Here is a 20,949-nt window from a genome sequence, read left to right as displayed (position 1 = left end):
CATAGTCTTCACACTGAATATGTTGAATTGTCCAGGATCTGTAGAAGAGCGTTCCTGCAAAAGAAGCAAGTAAGGAAACTGAGATTGCAATTTAACATGCTCAAAGTGTAACAGCGTTAAGAGCACGGATACCAGTTTTATGTCCAGTGAAACATATAAGAAGGAAAAGAGAGAGACTGAGATTTCAGAAAGTTAAAAGGTTTGAGTTAGGATCACTTCCAGCGCTACATTTATTTGCTTTCCTTTTAAAAAAGTAAATAAACCGAAGCAGCCAGATTATGGCTGAATACAGTATACACATCTTCATAATGTTGGAAAGGTCAGGTAGGAGTATGAGACTTGTATCTTGCAAAGCTCGGGGGACTTTGCAGGAGTTTATATTGTTGCTCGTGCATAACTACTTGCATTCCTTTAGTTTCTTTAAGCACTAACACAGCCTTAAAGAAGCTGCACAATCATTTGTCTTGCATAGCTGCTAACACCCTGTTCCCTTTTTCTTCCACTCATCACTTCCTGAGTGAGCTCTCTCTCTTTAGGTGGTGGGTGCACCTTCTAGAATACCGTATTTTTCCGTGTATAAGACTAGGTTCCCCCCCTAGAAAATAATGTCAAAAATTTGGGGGCGTCTTATACATGGATACATCTCCCCCCATTTTCTTAAACCCGAGGGGGCCCCCCCAAAATGGGGAGCGTCTTATAGATGGAAAAATACGGTATTTTGTTGACATAAGACATTTATGGTCCGGCACTGGTATGTATCAAGACTTGTGGCTATAGTCTTCTCTACACAGATTAAGAAAATAAACACAGTCAGGGAACTATTGACAATGGAACGAGGCCTTCATTGCCCTATATACTTGCCGCCAAGGTCTTTGAAGAATGGCAAAAGGGTTAGCCCATTGGATGCTTAATCGTGAAGATTGTGATTACAAAATCAGGGTATGCTGGTTAGCATTCCATTGATTACATTGAGTAAGTTAGAGTTAAAAGTTTATTAGGTATTTCAACCTACTGTAGGCTTACACCTACCGCAACCACAACACATTGCACGGCCTCCCAAAGAATCACACAGATATGCTCAGAGTATTGGAATACTCCATCTGTTTCCCCTCAAGAAGGATATTGCTGTGGTGCTTACCATGCCAACTTCCTCTTAACTTTTATGAATTGCTCAAATTGTTTAACCCAGTGATTTAGAAACTCTGATCTATAGGCCACAAGTGGTCTGAGAGACCACAACAAAAACAGTAGAGGAAAACTCTTGAGATAATTGCCAGAAGAGGCAGTGACTGCTGATGTAATTACTGATCTTTTATTTAAACCTGAAAACTTTGATCAGTTTAATCAGTAGATTGAACTGCAGTGCCGTGTGTACTTACCTGGGGGTAAGGCCCTTTAAACTCACTGGGGCTTCCTTCTGAGTAAGAAGGCAGAAGATTGCACTGTTAATTAATTCAAACTTCAGCTGATTAATTGAGGCAATTAATTTTCATTAAAGATGGCAAACTTAATTGATGGGCTTGAAAGCTAAGGGTACATGAGTTTTATTTTTTGATGGTGTTTTGATTCTAGTGTTCACAGTAACAGGGAAATTTAAAGATAAGTATTGTTAACACGGGGGGCTGATAAGGCATGTCTAACTGGGGACCCTTTTCAAAACTGCTACTCATATGATCCCGAAAACATGTTCCCCCAAGAAGGATATTTAGCTGGAGCCAAACAGAGCACTTCCCAGCATGTGTGTATCTGAACACTGTGCAAACTATAAAGGTATGCCCACATGGAGACTATAGAAAAAGAAGGATTTTGTTTTTGAAAATAAATGTAATTTTAGCAATAAACCGCAGCACTTTACACTTGCTGTTCTGGTCACACATAAAGCAATATTCTAATACAAACATAGGTCTGATTTAAAGAAATAAGAGTTCTAAACAAAAAGGGGGGAAATTCTCTAGAGAATGTGATCAATTAAAATTATTTAATTGATTGACTGCCTTGTGTTTATCACAGAACAAGCATATCTATGATGCAAGTGAAAAAGCAGCTATGAAAAAGATGGTGTGGGAGCCCTCAGTCCAGGATCTTTTTCGTCTGTGTTTATGTCAGCTGATTGAGAAAAAGAAAGAAATTACACTAATGTGAGAAGGGAGGAATAACCCACGAACACCTGAGGCTCCTAATTCCCATAGTTTATGGCGGATTTATATTTTCTCTTCCCCAGTGTGGAGCAGAAGAGTTGCATTCGTTCAGCAGTGACTTGTTTTTCTTCTCTCTTCCACTGGGAAGATGCCCTCCTGCATCAAGCCATCTCATACAGATAATGAGAAGGGTGGGTGGGTAGGACCTTTGGGCTTTGGAAAAACTCCTCTCCTCCCCCAGAAAACAATCTTTCTGGTGTTCTTCCCTAAGCAAGCAATAAACGCCGCCATCTAGAAACCACTGATACTGTAAACACAATAGCTGTACCCATAGGAACAACTCGAAATACTCAAAAACACAGTAGAGAATCCTTTTTTTGCAGGGTTTGGGCTTTGACCCATTCTGTGCCGCTTCCTCAAATTCACTGTGCAAGGGGTCTGGGGGCTGGTCCACTACTGTATGATAAGAGCTGCTGAAGTGTGTCTGTGTGTATGTGAGATTTTTTTCTGTAGTGTTACCATGGAGTCATCTTGACGGAGAACTATGCTGATAGGACAAGAATATGAGTGTAGAAGGAACATATGTTATACTGGTTCAGACTAAAGTAGTTGCTAACTATTGCTTATCCTGGTACAGTGGTACAGTACCTCGTGTTAAGTACTTAATTCGTTCCGGAGGTCCGTTCTTAACCTGGAACTGTTCTTAACCTGAAGCACCACTTCAGCTAATGGGACCTCCTGCTGCCGCCAGAGCACTATTTCTGTTCTCATCCTGAAGCAAAGTTCTTAACCCGAGGTACTATTTCTGGGTTAGTGGAGCCTGCAACCTGAAGCATATGTAACCCGAGGTACCACTGTACTGACTTGATAGTGTTGGGAAGCGCACCAGGGTTCATATTCTAACTTCTTTCCTAGAAGGGCTGCTTGACATCCTTCAAAATCGGGGATTGCTTAGGATTGAACTTGGGACACACACTGCCTTTATTTTTTTAATTTCTACCCCACCCTTCCTCTCGGAGTAGCCCAGGGCAGCAAACAGCAAGACCAACAAAACAGTTTCTTCCCAGCCCTATTCCTGTTGGACGATGAAGAAAGCTTGACTTCAGCTTCTTTCATTTCGGGCCTTCTTCTCTTGAAATAACGTGTCCATTCAGTGGCCTTCCAGCAGAAAGAGCTGCAGTTTCTTATAAACGGGACTGCCATTTTCCTTTGAAGCAGACCTTTTATCTGTTGAAATAATCCAGCCATTTTAATTTCTCCATGTAGTCAGCCATTTTGTTTGTTCTCCCCCCACAAAGCCTGAGAAAACGCCTTTTGTGTAGTGAGCACCATAACATTCCCAGTGGACTTTATGAAAATGATTGAAATTTGAAACTTGCTATGGGCTTAGTCGCCCTTAAGGAGTTGTGGAATGTTTGTCCTTGGAAGAAAGAATTTGTCTTTAACAGCTATGGTTGTTTTGCTGTTCTAATGAGCATGCAGAGCAAACAAAAAAAACCACAAAACACTACGGTTATATTCAGAGGCTTGTACTGTGCGTAGCCTAAGAAAGATTTCAGCTGGCTGAAGACATGAGATAAACCCATAGCGAAAGTTATTTTTCACAAGGAGAAACCTTGTGTTTGCAAATGCTAAATGATTGAACTGTTTGAATTCCATGATACTACAGACATAGGAGCTTGAAAGAAGAGTTGTGTCCTACAATTTGTTCTGCTCGTGAGTGGTTCCTTTTAGTATGTCAGAATTTGCAGCATGGAAGGCTTCCTCCATTTATGAGAATTACTTTAGCAACGTAAATTTTGATGAGACCGGGGACTCTTATTTTGAATTCTGTATGAGAAGCAGGTTTTTGTGGTGAAGAGAAGACCCACAATAAAATCCAGAGGTGTACAGTGGTACCTCAGGTTACATACGCTTCAGGTCACAGACTCTGCTAACCCAGAAATAGTGCTTCAGGTTAAGAACTTTGCTTCAGGATGAGAACAGAAATTGTGCTCCGGTGGTGCGACGGCAGCAGGAGGCCCCATTAGCTAAAGTGGTGCTTCAGGTTAAGAACAGTTTCAGGTTAAGAACGGACCTCCGGAACGAATTAAGTACTTAACCCGAGGTACCACTATACTCTTGAATAGGTTAAAGGTTAAATGCAAAGGGCAGCCATTGAGAACAATGGCTGCCCTTTGCATCTCATCATAGTTGTAGCAAGTTTCTGTATGGATAAACTTGCTACAACTATGATGAGATGCAAAGGGCAGCCATTGTTCTCGTCACCCCAGTCACCCCAGCATGGGACATGAGCAGGATATCTACCTTTTAATTACTAGTGTTTTGGACTGTGATGATGCTCAAAACATGGCTCTGTAGACTAGTAAATAGCCTTTGGTCACTGAGACTTCTTCTGCTTCAGCTGACACAGAGAACGTGTGTTTCCTCCTGAAAGCAGCACCAATCCTCACTCTAGTTTGCACTGAAATTTTACCGCTCATTCTCTCATGTGATGGACGCCAGGTAGCGTTTTCTGCTGCTATTCTGGATTTGGATTCAGATATACCTCGGTCTCAAGGGCTGGCAGTGGACAAATGTTCTTCTTTTTAATGTATTAAAATGAACTGATACAGTGGTACCCCGCAAGACGAACGCCTCGCGAGACGAAAAACTCGCAAAACGAAAGGTTTTTTCGTTTTCGAGTTGCCTCGCAAAACGAAGCTTGCCCCGGGGACAGCGGGTCTTCTCTTTTGAAGCAAGGGGCGGTGGGGAGAAGCGATCTTCTCCCCGCAGCCCCAGGTCCGGGGACAGCGGGAAGCGCTTCCCGCTGCCCCTGGACCTCTTTTGAAGCAAGGGGCTGCGGGGAGATCGCTTCTCCTGGTGCTCCGAAGCCGGGCGGGGGGGAGGGAACACCTGCCCCCACCGCCCGGCTTCGGAACGCTGCTCCGAAGCGGGGCGGGGGGGCGGGAACACCTGCCCCAGCCGCCCCGCTTCGGAACGCTGCTCCGAAGCGGGGGGGGGGGCGGAAACACCTGCCCCAGCCGCCCCGCTTCGGAACGCTGCTCCGAAGCGGGGCGGGGGGGCGGGAACACCTTCTGAAGGCGGGCAGGGGGCGAAAGTCTTTGTCCCCCCTGCTTGCCTTCCCAGGGGCTTTTAAATCGCCCCGGACAGCGGAGAAGTCCTCCGCTCTCCCGGGGCAATTTTAAAATGCCGCCCGCCAGCATTTTAAGATCGCCCGGACAGCGGAGAAGTCCTCCGCTGTCCCGGGGTTTTTTAAAATGCTGGGGGTGGGAAGAAAAGCCCTTGTTCCCCCCCCCCCCAGCCTTCAGAAGAGGTCGGGGACAGACTGTCCCCGGACCTGGTCTGAAGGCGGTTTCCCTAGGAACGCATTAATTGATTTTCAATGCATTCCTATGGGAAACCGTGCATCGCAAGACGAAAAACTCGCAAGACGAAGAGACTTGCGGAATGAATTAATTTCGTCTTGCGAGGCACCACTGTATCTTCAAGGGAGAAATTAATTGTCTTTTGGGATGAGGATACCTGTCAGTCACGCAGTATTTCATGTCAAGTCAGGAAAAGTACAGAACACAAAGAAAAATGTGTGTTACCTTTCCTCCCCTCTCTGCCGTTCCTCTGGCCTTCAAATGTGTACAGGCTGTGAAACCGAGAGATAGCGAAGCGTGGCTATTTCTGCACCTGACTCCCAAAATTTAAACCAACTTCTCTTTGAAAGACACAAGGACAGACTTTTTGACGGAGGGGATTGAGAAAGATCAAAAGGATGTGCCATGTTTTGCGTTTTTTGTTGGAGTGCAAACAAAACATTAGAACGTGTTCAGGCAGCTGTGCTTTGGGAAAGTGAAAGGAGTGTCTCGACCTTCTTGTATTAAGAAAATTGATAAGATTTGTTGAAGAAAACTACTTTAGTGAACAACTCAAGAAAGAATTGGCTTTGAGGCTGCCACATGTTTTTTTTTAAAAAATAAATAAAATGTCTTGTTAACTGCCACATGTTTACTGTGGCCATAATCTTGAATTATTAAGATTAATTTAGTTGCATATTTATGCACATATGAAGGTTCTCATCCAGTGAGGTGAATAGTGTGTGCTTTAAGACATAATTTGCACACTGCTGTGGTTTTCTGTCTATTTTCTTTTTTTTTGAAGTAACCAGCAACAAACCACAAACCAGTTTTAAAGTTCCCTTGAGTTTAAAAGGTGGTCTTGCAGAGGGAGTTGAAGAGAAAGTAAAGATATGGGTATGCACAGGGATCTTGCATGTGCACACTCACAGATTTTTGACTTTTGGGGGGAAATGTTGGGGCTCCCCCCCAAAAAAAAAAACCCTGCAGAGGTCTTCTTGCAGAGCATTTCCCTTCGAGCACTATAAATCTATCAAATGTCACAAGTGTCAGGGCAAAGAAATATTTATTTATTATTGCATTTATACCCGACCTTTCCTCCAAGTGCGTCAAGGTGGCTTAAATAGTTCCCTCCTCCTCATTTTTTCCTCATAGCAACCCTGTGAGGGAGGTTGCACACAGGAGGCTGTGAATGGCCCAAGGTCACCCAGTGAACTTTATGGCTGAGTGGAGATTTGAATGCTGGTCTCCCAGGTCTTAGCTCTGCACTCTGTAACTGCTAAGCCACACTGTTAAAAGACCTGTCGAAGAGTGAATCAATAAGAAGGAGCCTGTTGCTGAGCTGGAAAAATTCTTCCTGGAATAGCTGATATTCTGCCCCCCTAAGGATTTCTTGTACTGGCTAAACCAGTTCTTGTTTGATTTCACTTGGGGTTTATCCTGCCTCTCATCACTCAAGGCTTTTCCCTGGCTCGTCTCCCTGAATGCTAACCTTTTAAGCTTGTGTAACCTGTAGTAATTAGCTGGAGGGAAGGAGGTTTAACTGGCAGGTCTACTCCAGGCCTATTCAGGACCTAGTTCCGGTTAGAATCAACAGCGAAACCAGAGCTAAGATACTACAATGTGGAGTTAAATCTTTTGCACAAGAACTTGTTTTGGTTTTCTCAATACTGCGCAACTCAGTTTTCTGCTCTCAGTTCAACCCATCAGGCTGTGGAGAGCCTATGTTGGGGGAGAAAATGGCACCTATAAGGATTCATCTGTAAGACTAATGACCACCAGTAGTTGTTGAAATACAACTGCCTTCATCACAAGCCAGCACAGCCAGTGATCAGGAATGATGGGAGTTGTAGTTCAAAACATCTCTAGAGCACCACATTGGCTTTCTTGACATATAGCATTATAGACTTTTTATCAGTAGCTGAGGCATGGGACGTCCCGTCCCCCCATTTATTACATTCCCCCCCCCCCGTTAATTTTGCTTTGGAGCCTTCCCAAGGTCTTTGACATCTGTGGTGTAAAATACTAAAAGTAAAATAAAAAGTATTCGGTCTCTTAACCCTGCCACCGAAAGCCAGCCCAAATAAGAATATTAATTGCACAGCTCCTTAAAGCTGCTGTGGTCACTAATATTATGACAGGCATGTTTTGAAACTGGATCATAATTTGCACAACTTAGACACAGTGCAGCAGTTGTGTAAATTATGCCGTAAACCATAAACCAGTTAGGCTGCATTTGTAAGATGGTAGTGAGGTGACGAGTCCTGTTGCTTTATTCATGTTGGTTTCACTTTTGCTCCAGATTAAGTTGAGAATTTGCCTATTTCCAAATTTATCTACTCAAGGGATGATGATGCAGTTCAGGAAAATCCTCCACTCACTTTCCCACCCAGACACATCTTCAAAGTGATATGATTGGATGTGGTACCCATCGACCATAATTAATTGTGATTTATATTAGGCAGTATATGCTGCCCTATAACCAAGTTCTCAGAGTGGCTCACTTTTTTAGAAAATATATATTATTCTTAAAGCTTTCTTGGTTTACAAAAGTATGTGCAATGTCTCTTTTTTCAAGTTAACATTTTCTACAGATCAGTTTCATTTGTTGAGACATTAGTGTTACATTAGGAAGAAAAATGGGAAAGAGGGAGAAAGGTGATGGGGGTAGAGGTGAATGGGGTGGGGTTGGGTGGCAATACTTCTATTCTGTTTAATGTATGTGTGGGGCTCAGAGTGGCTTGCTAAAAGAAATATATGTTAAGTATTGCTAGATTATAACAAAAGGGTGACTTAAATAGAGTATGGAAGTTGTTTAACCGATAGGCCTTCTGTGTCACTGCTTACCGTATTTTTCTGTGCATAAGACTATATCCCCCCCCCCCCCATTTTTTCAAGTTTAAAATTGGGGGTCGTCTTATACACTGATAAAGCGTTGGGGAGATTTCTTTATTTGGAGTCCCAAAAAACAGGGGTTGTGTTATACACGGAAAAATACGGTATATAAACTCTGTCTGCCTTCAATCAGCCATCTCTGTCAGGCTCTTTCTCCTTCTCCTCCATAGTCTCAATATTGCCCTGGTAGACCTCAGCAGGAAGGAGAATGGGGATTAAACTGGAATTAGTTGGCCAGTCATTGCCACTGGTTCCACCTCTTGCCTTCTGCTCTGCCATTTCCACTGGGTACCAATCACCACTGGTTGGATGGCCGAGTGTGCATTTGAACTTCGATTCAGCCCTAGTCCAACACTCTAACCTCAGCATCACATGCCAAGGAAATGTGGTAGGGCAACTGAGGAGAGTGATTATGCTAACAGCGACCATATACATGTCAGTAAGACACTAGATGCTGTGCAATATTGCTATATTGCAATATTATCTGAAGGAGCGCCTCCACCCCCACCGTTCTACCTGAACACTGAGGTCCAGCGCCGAAGGCCTTCTGGCGGTTCCTTCACTGCGAGAAGCCAAGTTACAGGGAACCAGGCAGAGGGCCTTCTCGGTAGTGGCACCTGTCCTGAGGAACGCCCTCCCACCAGATGTCAAAGAGAACAACAACTACCAGACGTTTAGAAGACATCTGAAGGCAGCCCTGTTTAGGGAAGCTTTTAACGTTTGATGTATTATAGTATTTTAATATTTTGTTGGAAGCCGCCCAGAGTGGCTGGGGAAGCCCAGCCAGATGGGCGGGGTATAAATAATAAACTACTACTACTACTACTACTACTACTACTACTACTACTACTATTATTCCAAATTAAAGTATTAAGTCATAAGGTGACCACCAAGTCCCTGGGCCCATAACCCCAAAGAACACACTGAGAGATGAGAGGTGCTCTCTAGCTTGGGCCAGTGCAGATCTTTTGCGCTGCAAAAACAATATGCAGATACTGGAATAAATATCGACTGTGAACAGTGCTCCTATTGTAGAGTAGAAGTCTTACTTTATTCTAAATATACCTCTTGTTTTGCTGTAAGCTTTCTAATTCTAGTATTACGCCAGAGGGCTTGATTTTTAGGGCACTCATTGGTGTCTAGAATAAACTGCATATATGTTAATAACCTGCCATTTATCAACAGTTTCTTACTCTGAAAGTGGCACCATTAAACAAAGTTATGTAGTGATCGAAATGCAGGGTTAATCTTTTTAAAAGGGGGGATTCTGGCCTGTAACGGCCCTGTGGGCGATTTGTGGCTTATCTGTACCTTTTGCCTGCTGCGTCTGGAAATTTTTTGTAAACAATGCCAGCTGCTTGTTATGTCCTTGTTTATAGTTAGATGGATGAGCAAATTGCAGCATGGGGCTGGGGGGTGGTGGATAAAGAGGGATTTATTTTTTTTAAGTCTAATTGAAAACGATTGGGCTCTAAGCATTTTGCACACTTTTTAATATAAAAAAAATGATGCTTTAAATGCTAAGTTCTGCATTTAAAGCAGGAATCCCATTGCCACTGACTTTATTATTCCTAATAATTTATATGCTCATATTAATGGGCAGGAGAGACTTTACAGTAAAATCCTTCCAAGAAGGTTTATAGTTGCATTAGGGTTGGGGGGAAAAAGTCTCTCCTGCACTGCCAACTCCTTAGATTGCTTGTGGAGTCTCTCCTCAGAATTTCAAACAGACAATCCTACTCTCATATTGGAGAGACTTCTCCTATTGGAAGGGACGCGGGTGGCGCTGTGCATTCAACCACTGAGTCTAGGACTTGCTGATCAGAAGGTTGGCGGTTCGAATCCCCATGACTGAGTGAGCTCCCGTTGCTCGGTCCCTGCTCCTGCCAACCTAGCAGTTCGAAAGCACGTCAAAGTGCAAGTAGATAAATAGGTACCGCTCCAGCGGGAAGGCAAACGGTGTTTCCGTGCGCTGCTCTGGTTCGCCAGAAGCGGCTTAGTCATGCTGGCCACATGACCCGGAAGCTGTACGCTGGCTCCCTCGGCCAATAAAGCGAGATGAGCGCCGTAACCCCAGTCAGCCACGACTGGACCTAATGGTCAGGGGTCCCTTTACCTATTGGAGAGAATGTCCAAACTGAGTTGGAGGGTAGGGAACAGATTATCCTGAGGAGTTGAAGACATTTGTTTGTCCGGGGTCTGATTTCCGCCTAGGAAATGTTGATAAGTCCGAGATGTTGTGTGTTATGGTGAACATCGTGTAGGTTTACTGTAAAATAGGCACAGACAGATTGGTCCCCTTGGATTCTACTGACAGTGCATTCCCCTCTCTAGGGACATCATCCTCTCCTTAAAATTAGTAAGAGACCATATTGTGGCTACAGGTAACGTGTAGAACTTCATTTTCTTAGGGTGGAAAACTGTGATGGACTTTACGAAATCCTGATGCCTGTGACATCTGATATTATTAACTTTTTATATGTTAAGGGTTAATTCAAAATATTTCTTGTTTGTTTCATTACTTCGTTCTTGAAATTCTTGTATGGGGGGGCATAGGCGCCGACTCCATGGGGCCTGAGGGGGCTCGAGCCCCCTCAAAAAATTGATTAATAGGCGCAGCACGCTCGCTCACGAGGAGGCGGCGCCACTTTATTTGCATATTCATGAGCTTATTTATTATTCATGAGCTTTCCCGGCCCCCCCCCCAATATTTTTTATAAGTCTGCGTCCCTGGGGGGGGGAGTGATCGATTAGACAAAATAAAAGAGTATTTATTTGAGTGGCCATGTATGTGACAGCCCACAGGCTGAACCCAGCACATGAAGCAATGTGCTTGACCGTCTGGCGCCTCACCAGTTTAAACAGGGTGTCCCCACAGTTTCATTTTTAGTGAAATGAAAAGCCATTTCAATTATTGTTATTATTTAAATATTATTAATATTTATTAAGTTTGTATGCCATCCTTCATCTGTAGATCTCGGGGAGGTTCACAGCGTAAAAATACAAGATAAGAACACAATATACATTTATATATATAAAAAAATAAACCAAACCAATAGCCCCTCTCCCCCCCATCCTCTCCCACAAACACATTTAAAAGGATATAGGATGTTTCATGCTGTAAGAAATGTAGATATCTACCCCTTTAATGATATCTTTCTTGGATTTTGCAACATGCAAACATTATTTGTATATAGTGCAGAAATCCTGTGGCCCTACAGATGTTGTAGGACTCCTTCTCCTATCTGTCCAGTCAGCATGTGGGATGATGGGAGTTGTAGTCCAGCAACATCTTAAGGCGCAGAGGCTCCTCATACTTGGTGTAATGGCTGCCCCCCAAGTTTGTGACGCTCATTTGACATCAACACAAAACGGAGCCTTTGCAACACGAAACGGAGCCCTTTAGTGTCATTGAAACAATCTTTCAACAGAGATCCTATACTAAGCTTTAAAAGTTTGCTGAACATTTTTCTTTGCCTCCAGACTTCTGCAGGCAATTAAGAAAAACAAAGCTGTAATAGTTAGCTGGTGGTCTGTTTTAAAATTGTGTGTGTGTTTCCTCCCGCCTTGAGTGTATATAATTTGTTACTTTTAATGAAATTGTGGCATGCAAGTATTTTTGTAAATACAGTGCCTGACCTCTGCTACATGGCAGAAACTTTATTATGGAGCCAGACTGTTTCTGAGGACAGGAGAGTTAGTTTGTGCAGCAAAAAAGCATATCCTGGGCATTATCTCTGGAGAATAAAACTTTGCTCTATCTGTATACCAAGATTTTGAAACCACACATATAGAGCTTGCGTTAATAGAGCTTATAAAACAATAGCCTCCGAATCAGATTGTTGCAGTTAACATAATTTCCCTCATAATCTTATTTGTGGCAGGTGCAATATAATCACCATGTAATCTATTTTATAATTCATTATTGTTATTTTTCCACTGCAGTTGAACAAGTAAAGGGGTCATGGCACGCTTAACGAAAAGGCGTCAGGCAGATACAAAAGCTATCCAGCATCTTTGGGCGGCTATAGAAATCATCCGAAACCAGAAGCAAATTGCTAACATTGACCGTATTACGAAGTAAGTGTCATTTAAATACTACTAATAGAAATAAAAATAGTATGACCCAATGAGAAGTTGTCAGCAATAAAAACTGAGTAGCACAGAAACATTTTTGCCATATAATATATATATTATTCTCTCATATGAATCTGTGTGCTCTTGTACTCTATATTTCAAGTCATGGACCGTGAGTTTGAAAAAGGAAACGGTTGTGTTGAATTGAAATTGACCTGTGGACTGTCTTGTCCAGTCTCCTGCCATTAATAGCACCTGACACATGATAGGAAGATGGAAAAAGTTGTTCTCAAGTGGAAAATAATATCCCTACTACAAAGATTGTTTAATAATGGTGGTATTCAATCCTAGTTATACCTGTAATAGACCCACCAAAGTTAATGCACATGACTAACCTAGGTCTATTAATTTCAATGGGTCTACTCTGAGTAAGTTGACTACAACCCTATATAGTAAAAGGTTTTCAATCTTTAAAACAAAAACAAATAACTCTTCCTGCTTAATAACTGCATGTGAAGACTAGCTGTGGGAAATAATTTATTTGCAACTTTTATGTCCATACGAAACTCTTACTACAACCAACTCTTCTCCCTACTACAGTCATTGGCTGCATTCAGACTATAATGCCAAATCTCTAGAAAGGACCATAGCTTAATGGTAGAACAACTGTTTTGCATGTGACAGGTCCAGGTTCAATATTTGGCATCTTCAGTTACAATGAGGCAGCAGTTAAAGGGAAATGCCCTCTGTGCCCCAGCCAGAGTAGACAATAATGGGCTAGCTGGAAAAATAATTTGACTTGGTGAAAGAAACTTTCTTTTGTTCCCTAGTTCATGTAGCCTGTACTCCACTATGCTTTCTGTTCCTATTTTGTGGCAACCCACATTTTGTCTTTTTACCCAAACTGGATCCACGAGTCATCATTTGATTGAATTTATCGATCTTGGTTCATGGGCAAACTTTGGCTTGTACAAACCATAGTTTCCTGGGTTCAGGTGAAACAGCAAACCGGTCTGCTGAAAACAACAAAGGGAAGCTTCCAATCTCCACTAGTGCCTGCTCCTTCTTGCAGCAGCAAACCAGTGAGTGAGTTGGCCTCTGTCTGTCTTCAGAGACAATGGAGTGTGCCTCCAGGGGTGAAGCCAAACTCCAGGAGTGAAGCCAGGCTGATGTGGTCCAAAGGAAAGAATAGCAATACAGTGGTGCCCCGCAAGACGAATGCCTCACAAGACGGAAAACTCGCTAGACGAAAGGGTTTTCCGTTTTTGCGTTGCTTCGCTAGACGAATTTCCCTATGGGCTTGCTTCGCAAGACGAAAAAGTCTTGCGAGTCTTGCCTTTTTTTTTTTGCTTTCCCCCCTTTTTCTAAGCCGCTAAGCCGCTAATAGCCTTTTAGCCGCTAAGCCGCTAAGCCTTAATAGCCGCTAAGCCTTTAATAGCTGCTAAACCGCTAATAGCGCTAATCCGCTAAGGGTTGCTTCGCAAGATGAAAAAACCGCTAGACGAAGAGACTCGTGGAACGGATTATTTTCGTCTTGCGAGGCACCACTGTACTTTTGGCACCAGCTTGGCTGTAGGAGCTGCCAGAAGGAGGCATACAAGGCTAAGGAGTAAACCATACGCAACAGCAGACCGTGCTTGAATAGAATAATTGTTTCATGCAGTGTGGGTGCGTCTTGCTGGTACCTGCATGTCTGCTTGCAAGCACAGTGGGGTTATCACATAGCATGCACCATGAATGGCTACTAAAGACAGCAGTTACATACAAGCACTTCCTGCTCTAAGATGCCGCCTCTGTTAACGTCTCATAACGTGATGATGTCACGTCATTTTGTTGTGGCCTCTATATAGGAAACTGGTTGCTGGTTGTCAAACGCAGGAGGTGAAGGCTCCCTGGTGAGCAAAAACCTTATTCCACTTTCAAATAGGTTTGCAGCAACCTTTTGGGCATCACTTGTTATTTTGTACGTTGAATAGTTTGTCCTGCTTTTCTGTTTAGGTTAAGAGAAGTCTAAAAATCCTAGAAAGGGTGTTTTCCTCGCAGCTAACTACACTAGCAGAAATTTGAAGTAATAATCCACAGCCATCTCGTTTTAGCAACACTGATACTTGATTTCTTAAATTCAGCTTATTTCCTGCCCCTCCTCCCTAAGGAGCCCGGGGCAGCAAACATATGAGCAATAAAACAATTAAAATACCTAAAAATGGAACTCCCAAAGGCTAGTAAAAATAACATTACTGGTGCATGGTTGCTGTTCAGCAGTGAAGCAGAAACAATGATTGGCGGCTGTCGTGTTGGTCCCAGGCTTCAGAAGGCTGCTTAGCTGCACGAGGGACAAGAGATTTGGCTCTCAAGGGTATCTCTTTCTTCTCTCCCTGAGTATCTTGTCCTCTTTCTGTTCCAACTCCCCCCTCCTCAAATACCCTTATTTGCAGCACGATTCCCATATCACTCAAGAGCCTCTACAAACTCCCTAAAATCTGAGAAGCGTGCAAACTTTCAACACAGAGCCCACCTTGTTCCTGTGCAGCAGGAGCTGGTGGTTTCTGCAGAGAACAGCAAACATATTAATCTGTCCGAGGGTAGCAAAATCTACCCTACTACTCATTTGACCAGCTAATGAAGCGGAAGACAGAGCAGTGCGTATTGATGGTATAGGAACTGAGTATTACTGTGCTGGTTATTTGAATTGGCTGTGTTCTTAATAACAGTGAATTGTTCCGTTCTAAATAACGTGATTGTTATGGCGTGTCAGGGATGTGATGATACTATTATTCTTAATGGATTTATATCGGGCGGTAAACCACCGAGTGCAGTAATTGCAGAAAAGGTGTATAAACCTGACGACTTCTCGGTTTGCAGCACAGTCGTAACCAGAAGTAAGTCCCACCAAATTCAGTTTGGGGACTTACTCCCAGGTAAGTTGAGTTAGGATTTCTGGAGAGTTATAAACTGAGCATCGCTACTGTGTACATCAGACTAGATTGAATGAGATTTTTTTAATAAAAAAAAGCCCAGCTTATTTTATTTAAAAAAATGAATTTTACCAGCTGCTAGATTACAGACTGCACTATACACCTGGTTCTTTCTGTTTACTGTCTGGGCTTTTCCTTTGGAGGAGGAGAGTGTCTGCCTTGTGGGGGGACATTTTTGTAGGAATGCTGATTCAGCAAGTCTGAGTATTAAGTAGGCCAAACAGATAGGCCGAGGGAAGCAGTGTAATGAGATGGGAACAAAATAGCAATTTGCGAGAGATCTCGCAAAATGTGAAAGCGCCATTTAAGAAAGGCCATTTGAAAGTTTCCTCAAGTTTTACGTGGATGGAGCAGGGAGATGGTTGGTGAATAATGCTATTGCATTCCTTGAATTTCCAACCAGTACTTTAATTTTGCATATTGCATAATAAGCGCAGAAAATGCAACAGCAGGCCAGTTTGGGGCTGATTTGCTGATATGTGTAAATGGCCTTGTTTACAGGGTATGTCTTGTTCGACTTCAGACCCCCCCTTTTTTTTACTGTCTTTCATTTTCTAATGTGGTTGACCTTGATGAAAATCCAAATCCCTCTAGCATACTTCATGTCATAACAGATTAATACTAACATAAACAAAAAATAATAAGCCATTACCATCATTAAGGAAAGATTACACTTGAATTTATCATTAACCTTGCATTCAGGTTTAGATAAGCTACATTGTTAAAAAAATATGTTTTTCTTTTTTTGCTGAAATGTAACAATTTGGTGTCTGCTTTTCACTTTTTAAGATACTTTTTTTTGGTATGGTTTTGTGTTTTATTGCTGCTTTGATACAATTTTATAACATAGCGGTATATAAATATTTTGATAAATAATAAACTTGGTAGATTTTCTCATAATAAACTTGGTAGATTTTTCCCCTTTTCATATTGCATTTGGCTGGCATCTTTTCATAGTTTTGTCTACGTAGAGTCCTCTAAATGATGGTTGCGTTCCATCCAGCTACCAGAGGAAAGGAGGGTGGGATAATGGGCCGTATCCAATTAACGTGTCCCATCAGCTCAAGGATTTATGCTTGCACGTGGAAAATTTCCACCCTGCAAGCCCCAACTCTAATCTTGGGTTCTCCAACTCTCCAGATAAGATTGGGGGAGGGTCGGGAGAAGAAGAGGAGCGATTCTGTTGCACAAGCTTAAATCTTTGCGTTGGCGGGGCACATTTGTTGGATATGTCTCAATATATTTGCTGTCTTGTTTCAGTGCTGGATAGATTTCATTAGCCTTGAAACTTGCATGTCTCGTTTCAGGGGGGTTTGCACTGTAAAATTGGTTGGTGGATTGTGCTTTTTTTTGTTGTATTGGCTTACATATTCCCAAATGTGTTGTTCTTAAAAGTTCCAGTGAAAGGGTCTGCATTTGTTGTTTGAACAGCACTTCTGAGATCACGAGATTTGATCCTAAGTACCGGTGGATCTAAAACAGACTAACGAAAACAGTAACTAATTGAGAAAAAAGCAGGAACTAATTAAGACAACACATCATTTTGGTAGTCAGGAAAGCAGAGCTGGATTCATGGAAAGCTTATCTGTAATAAGAGTTGCTGCATTCAGATGTCAAACTAAAGTTTAGCTTGATGAGAATAATCCTTAGGAAGGCTCAGGTTCCCACAATCTCCCATTCATCCAGTATAACCGTGAAAAGGAGATTGAAACTTTCATTTTCGCTCTCTGATAAATTATATGTTTATGATCTGTAGACCAAGTAAACACAACCTTGAATAAGGCATTAATTATAGTTAGCACCCTGCCTGAACCCTAAACTGTGGCTCATGTTGACTTAAGGTTTGTTTAAACAAGCCAGCTTCATAATCCATTATTTGAAGTTTGCTAGTTTCAAATAAACCATGGTTAACCTTCACCACAGCTTGTCAGTTTGGACGACACACCAAGCCATGGTTAATCTAACCTGGAATCAGAAGCTGATAAACTCTTCTTCACCAGCTCATTCAAGAGGAGAGAGTAAGCATTGCCTACTCAAGGTTCATTGTGAGTTGCTGTTGTCATGCAAATTGTGCCTTCATGTGATACCTGAACCAGTCCAGTGTTAAAACTGTTTTGGTTTTGTACCATTGACTAAAGGTCTGTCTCAGGGGTGAGAAATTATTACTCCAAGAGACCTGAGTAGTTGCCCAGTAATGGGCAGCAGACTGCATGCCGTATCTATTGACCATTCAACTCCATGACAAACAAAACCCAGAGGGTCAGCTGGCAGAGTAAAAAATGCATTTTTTCCCCCTTGAGGATGATAGCAGGAATAAATTAGCAGTTACGATGTTAAGGGAAGCCCCTTGTTGAAATCAGCTTTAAACCGATCAAAAGCCCTTTCATTTACAGAGGCAAAAATAAGATGCTGTCTTTTCTTCTGGCGTTTTTTAAAACAAACCCCTATTCATACTGTTCATTCCTTCACCATTAAGGTGAGCTGCATGAAATTGATATTCTTGTGGCTTGTTGCTTTTGGCACAAGAAACACTGGCTTTCTGTTCTTGTAACACTGTTTTTTTATTGTAAATTAAAATGTGCACCTATTTTGTCTGTACATGTATAGTTTATTCTCGTTTTGCACGGCTGCCATAACTATCATCCCCAAACATTTAATTTTGTAGTAATCTCACGAAAGCTTCTCCAGCTTCTATGGAACAGCTGCTTGGGGAATTACAGTCTATAGGCGCAGTTTACAAGCTACTTTGCCCAAGGATCGTCTCACCTTTGCTACTGCTGCAGGGTTTACTTTCACGTAATTCAATAAGCAAAGGATGGGGTCCAAAGGTGTTGGAGAACTCCACCTGCTTCTTGCTTTACTGTAGTCCAGAATTCTTGCACTTTGTTATATTTCCACCATAAGTAAATAATTTTTTTGTTCTTTCATGCATTTAAATTGGTTTGTCCCTATAAAATTGTCTTGCTAGGATGCTGTATTTCAAAATACTGAAATTGAGGTTTTTGCTTTCCTGTTTTAATTGACATTTTAAGTATAGTATTGTGCTAGTTATATTGTTTATTTACGTATCATTTATTGTATTTTTATTTATATGCTATTGTTTTGTTTTAAGTTACATTGTAACTTATCTGGGATACACACACACACACACACACACAGTGGTACCTCGGGTTACATATGCTTCTGGTTACATACGCTTCAGGTTACAGACTACGCTAACCCAGAAATAGTACCTCGGGTTAAGAACTTTGCTTCAGGATGAGAACAGAAATCATGCTCTGGCGGCAGCAGGAGGCCCCATTAGCTAAAGCGGTGCTTCAGGTTAAGAACAGTTTCAGGTTAAGAACAGACCTCCAGAATGAATTAAGTACTTAACCCGAGGTACCACTGTACCAGTATATTATGAGGAGTGGAATATAAATACTTTAAATCAATTAGGCAGTCAATAAATTTTCAATCCAGCAGGCCAAAAGCCTGCAAGAACAGAAGCATTTTGAGTAAATGACAGAAATTCTAGGTGCTACAACTGTTCCATGTGCCTGGTCCCCATTTCTGTAGTGGGGCAAAATAAGAGAAATGAAGGATCTGTAAGAAGCAGCTGCTCTGAATTATGGAAAATATGGGCAGAAGGGGAGTTCAGTGGCACAACTGCTTTTGTGGCTTGTGTAGGTGGGATATTCAGTCCAACCGCCTGAGCTGTAAGTTAATGGCATGTTTGAGTGTGAATGTACAGTGAATTTAATTGCTGGAACAAGCCCGCCTTATCTGCATTAAAATCATTACTTCTGACAGAACTGACCAGATAATGAGCATTATATGAGGTTGCATGTTGCCTGAGGTATTTAAAGCGTGAATAAACAGGATCACCTCTTAGGTCTGTCAACAGCTTCTGCGGAAATGTCAGGCAGATTTCAGTGTAATTCCATCTGCTGTGCATCTCTCAATCCAAGGCCATGCATATGAAGCCTTGTGTTTTTAAGTAAATTAGCTATTTTTAAGGATTCCGTGCAGTGGCGTAGGCTCTCGTGTCACGTTAAACCATGGTTAATTTTTAACCGTCGTTTCACTTGAATGAACAGAACGCTAGGGCACACTTTTCAAAAGTACCCTTGCCTGCAGCGAACCGCGAGCCTAGACTTGCTGTGTTGCCCAGACCAGAGCTCTTGGCATGTTTCTCTCTTAACATTGTGTGGTAGACAAGGTTTGTTCTTGGCTTGCCGCTCATGGTTTGCTTATAGGAAACAAGCAAACCACAAGCGTGGCTCAGACCACACAATAGGAGTAGCAAAGCATGGACTTTTGATTAGGGCGCACCAACCAGCTCTTCATTTGCATTAACCATAATTAAACGTTGACTGTGGTTTAACGTGGCACACGAACGCGGGAACTGTGTGATTGTAGTCCAGCTGATTTTAGGCATGTGAACTGTTTAACTGTACGATGGTGACTGAACTGGGATGATCCCTTGCGTCTTTTAAGTGTAAGAGGAAACCGGATGAATTACAATAGAACATTTTTCCTTTGGCTGAAAGAGAATTCAAGCTTCCGAGGCTAGAGAAGTCTTTTTTGTACAAGTTTGAAAGCTTGCCTTTTATATTTAATATCGTTGTTGTAGTTTTTAAAATACGTAATTGAATATTGCTTGTAAAAACCACCTTCGTAGGATTCATATCCTGAAAGGTGAGCTGTATAAAAAATTGCAGTACAGTGGTACCTCTGGTTACATACTTAATTCGTTCTGGAGGTCCGTTCTTAACCTGAAACTGTTCTTAACCTGAAGCACCACTTTAGCTAATGAGGCCTCCCGCTGCTGCCACGCTGCCGCTGCACGATTTCTGTTCTCATCCTGAGGCAAAGTTCTTAACCCAAGGTAATATTTCTGGGTTAGCGGTGTCTGTAACCTGAAGTGTATGTAACCTGAAGCGTATGTAACCCGAGGTACCACTGTAAATAAATAAAAATTTCCACCACTGCAAACAAAATGGTAGCAGAAAACTATAATATTTCCAGAGCAGCACTCTGTGTGTACCTTGCCCTCATGCAGTTGTGTACATTTTGAAAGGACTTGTTTTGATGTTATTTTGCAGATAGAACTTTTTTTTTTTGGCCCACATTTATTCCTGTAACCCGAAAACTAGTGGATTCAGATGGCAGCTCCCATCGTGAGTCTGTATTGATGCCCTTAGATAGCAAGTCACTAAAGCCTCTTAGAGATATTAATGAGGTGAGGAAGCCTTGTGCATTCAGTGAATGTAGCTCAACTCTGTGTGCAGTATGTTGCATATCTGCACAGTTCCTATTGCATGCACCAAGTGTATGATTCAATTTGCAGGCAGTGAGAGCGAAATCTTCCTGCCGCAAGGATACCTTCTGCCCTGCATGAGTTCACTGAAAGTGCAGAGCCCCCTGAATGTTCAAAAGGATTTCAGCTTCGCTTCCTCTTTTTGTGTAACGGGAATAAAAGTGACACCACAAGAGGACTGTGGTGAGGTTCAGCGAGATGAGACTATTTTGGGG

The 20,949-nt window shown here is 42.2% G+C and overlaps 1 protein-coding gene across 13 annotated transcripts in view; it reads left to right on the top strand.

Moving 5' to 3' along the window:
* The window catches only part of ZMYND11 (zinc finger MYND-type containing 11), a 108,535-nt gene that overhangs the window by 41,297 nt on the left and 46,289 nt on the right, over positions 1–20,949 (top strand). For all 13 annotated transcript variants that reach the window (XM_081163641.1, XM_081163646.1, XM_081163650.1 and 10 more), the window contains one exon: positions 12,326–12,460. In XM_081163641.1, the coding sequence (XP_081019767.1) occupies positions 12,345–12,460 (116 nt within the window). In that variant the 5' untranslated portion in view covers positions 12,326–12,344. The remainder of the gene's footprint in view (positions 1–12,325; positions 12,461–20,949) is intronic.

Source organism: Podarcis bocagei, assembly GCF_964188305.1.
Source record: "Podarcis bocagei genome assembly, chromosome: 12".
In the NCBI taxonomy this organism is placed as follows: domain Eukaryota; kingdom Metazoa; phylum Chordata; class Lepidosauria; order Squamata; family Lacertidae; genus Podarcis; species Podarcis bocagei.
This window is presented reverse-complemented; position numbering and strand designations above follow the sequence as displayed.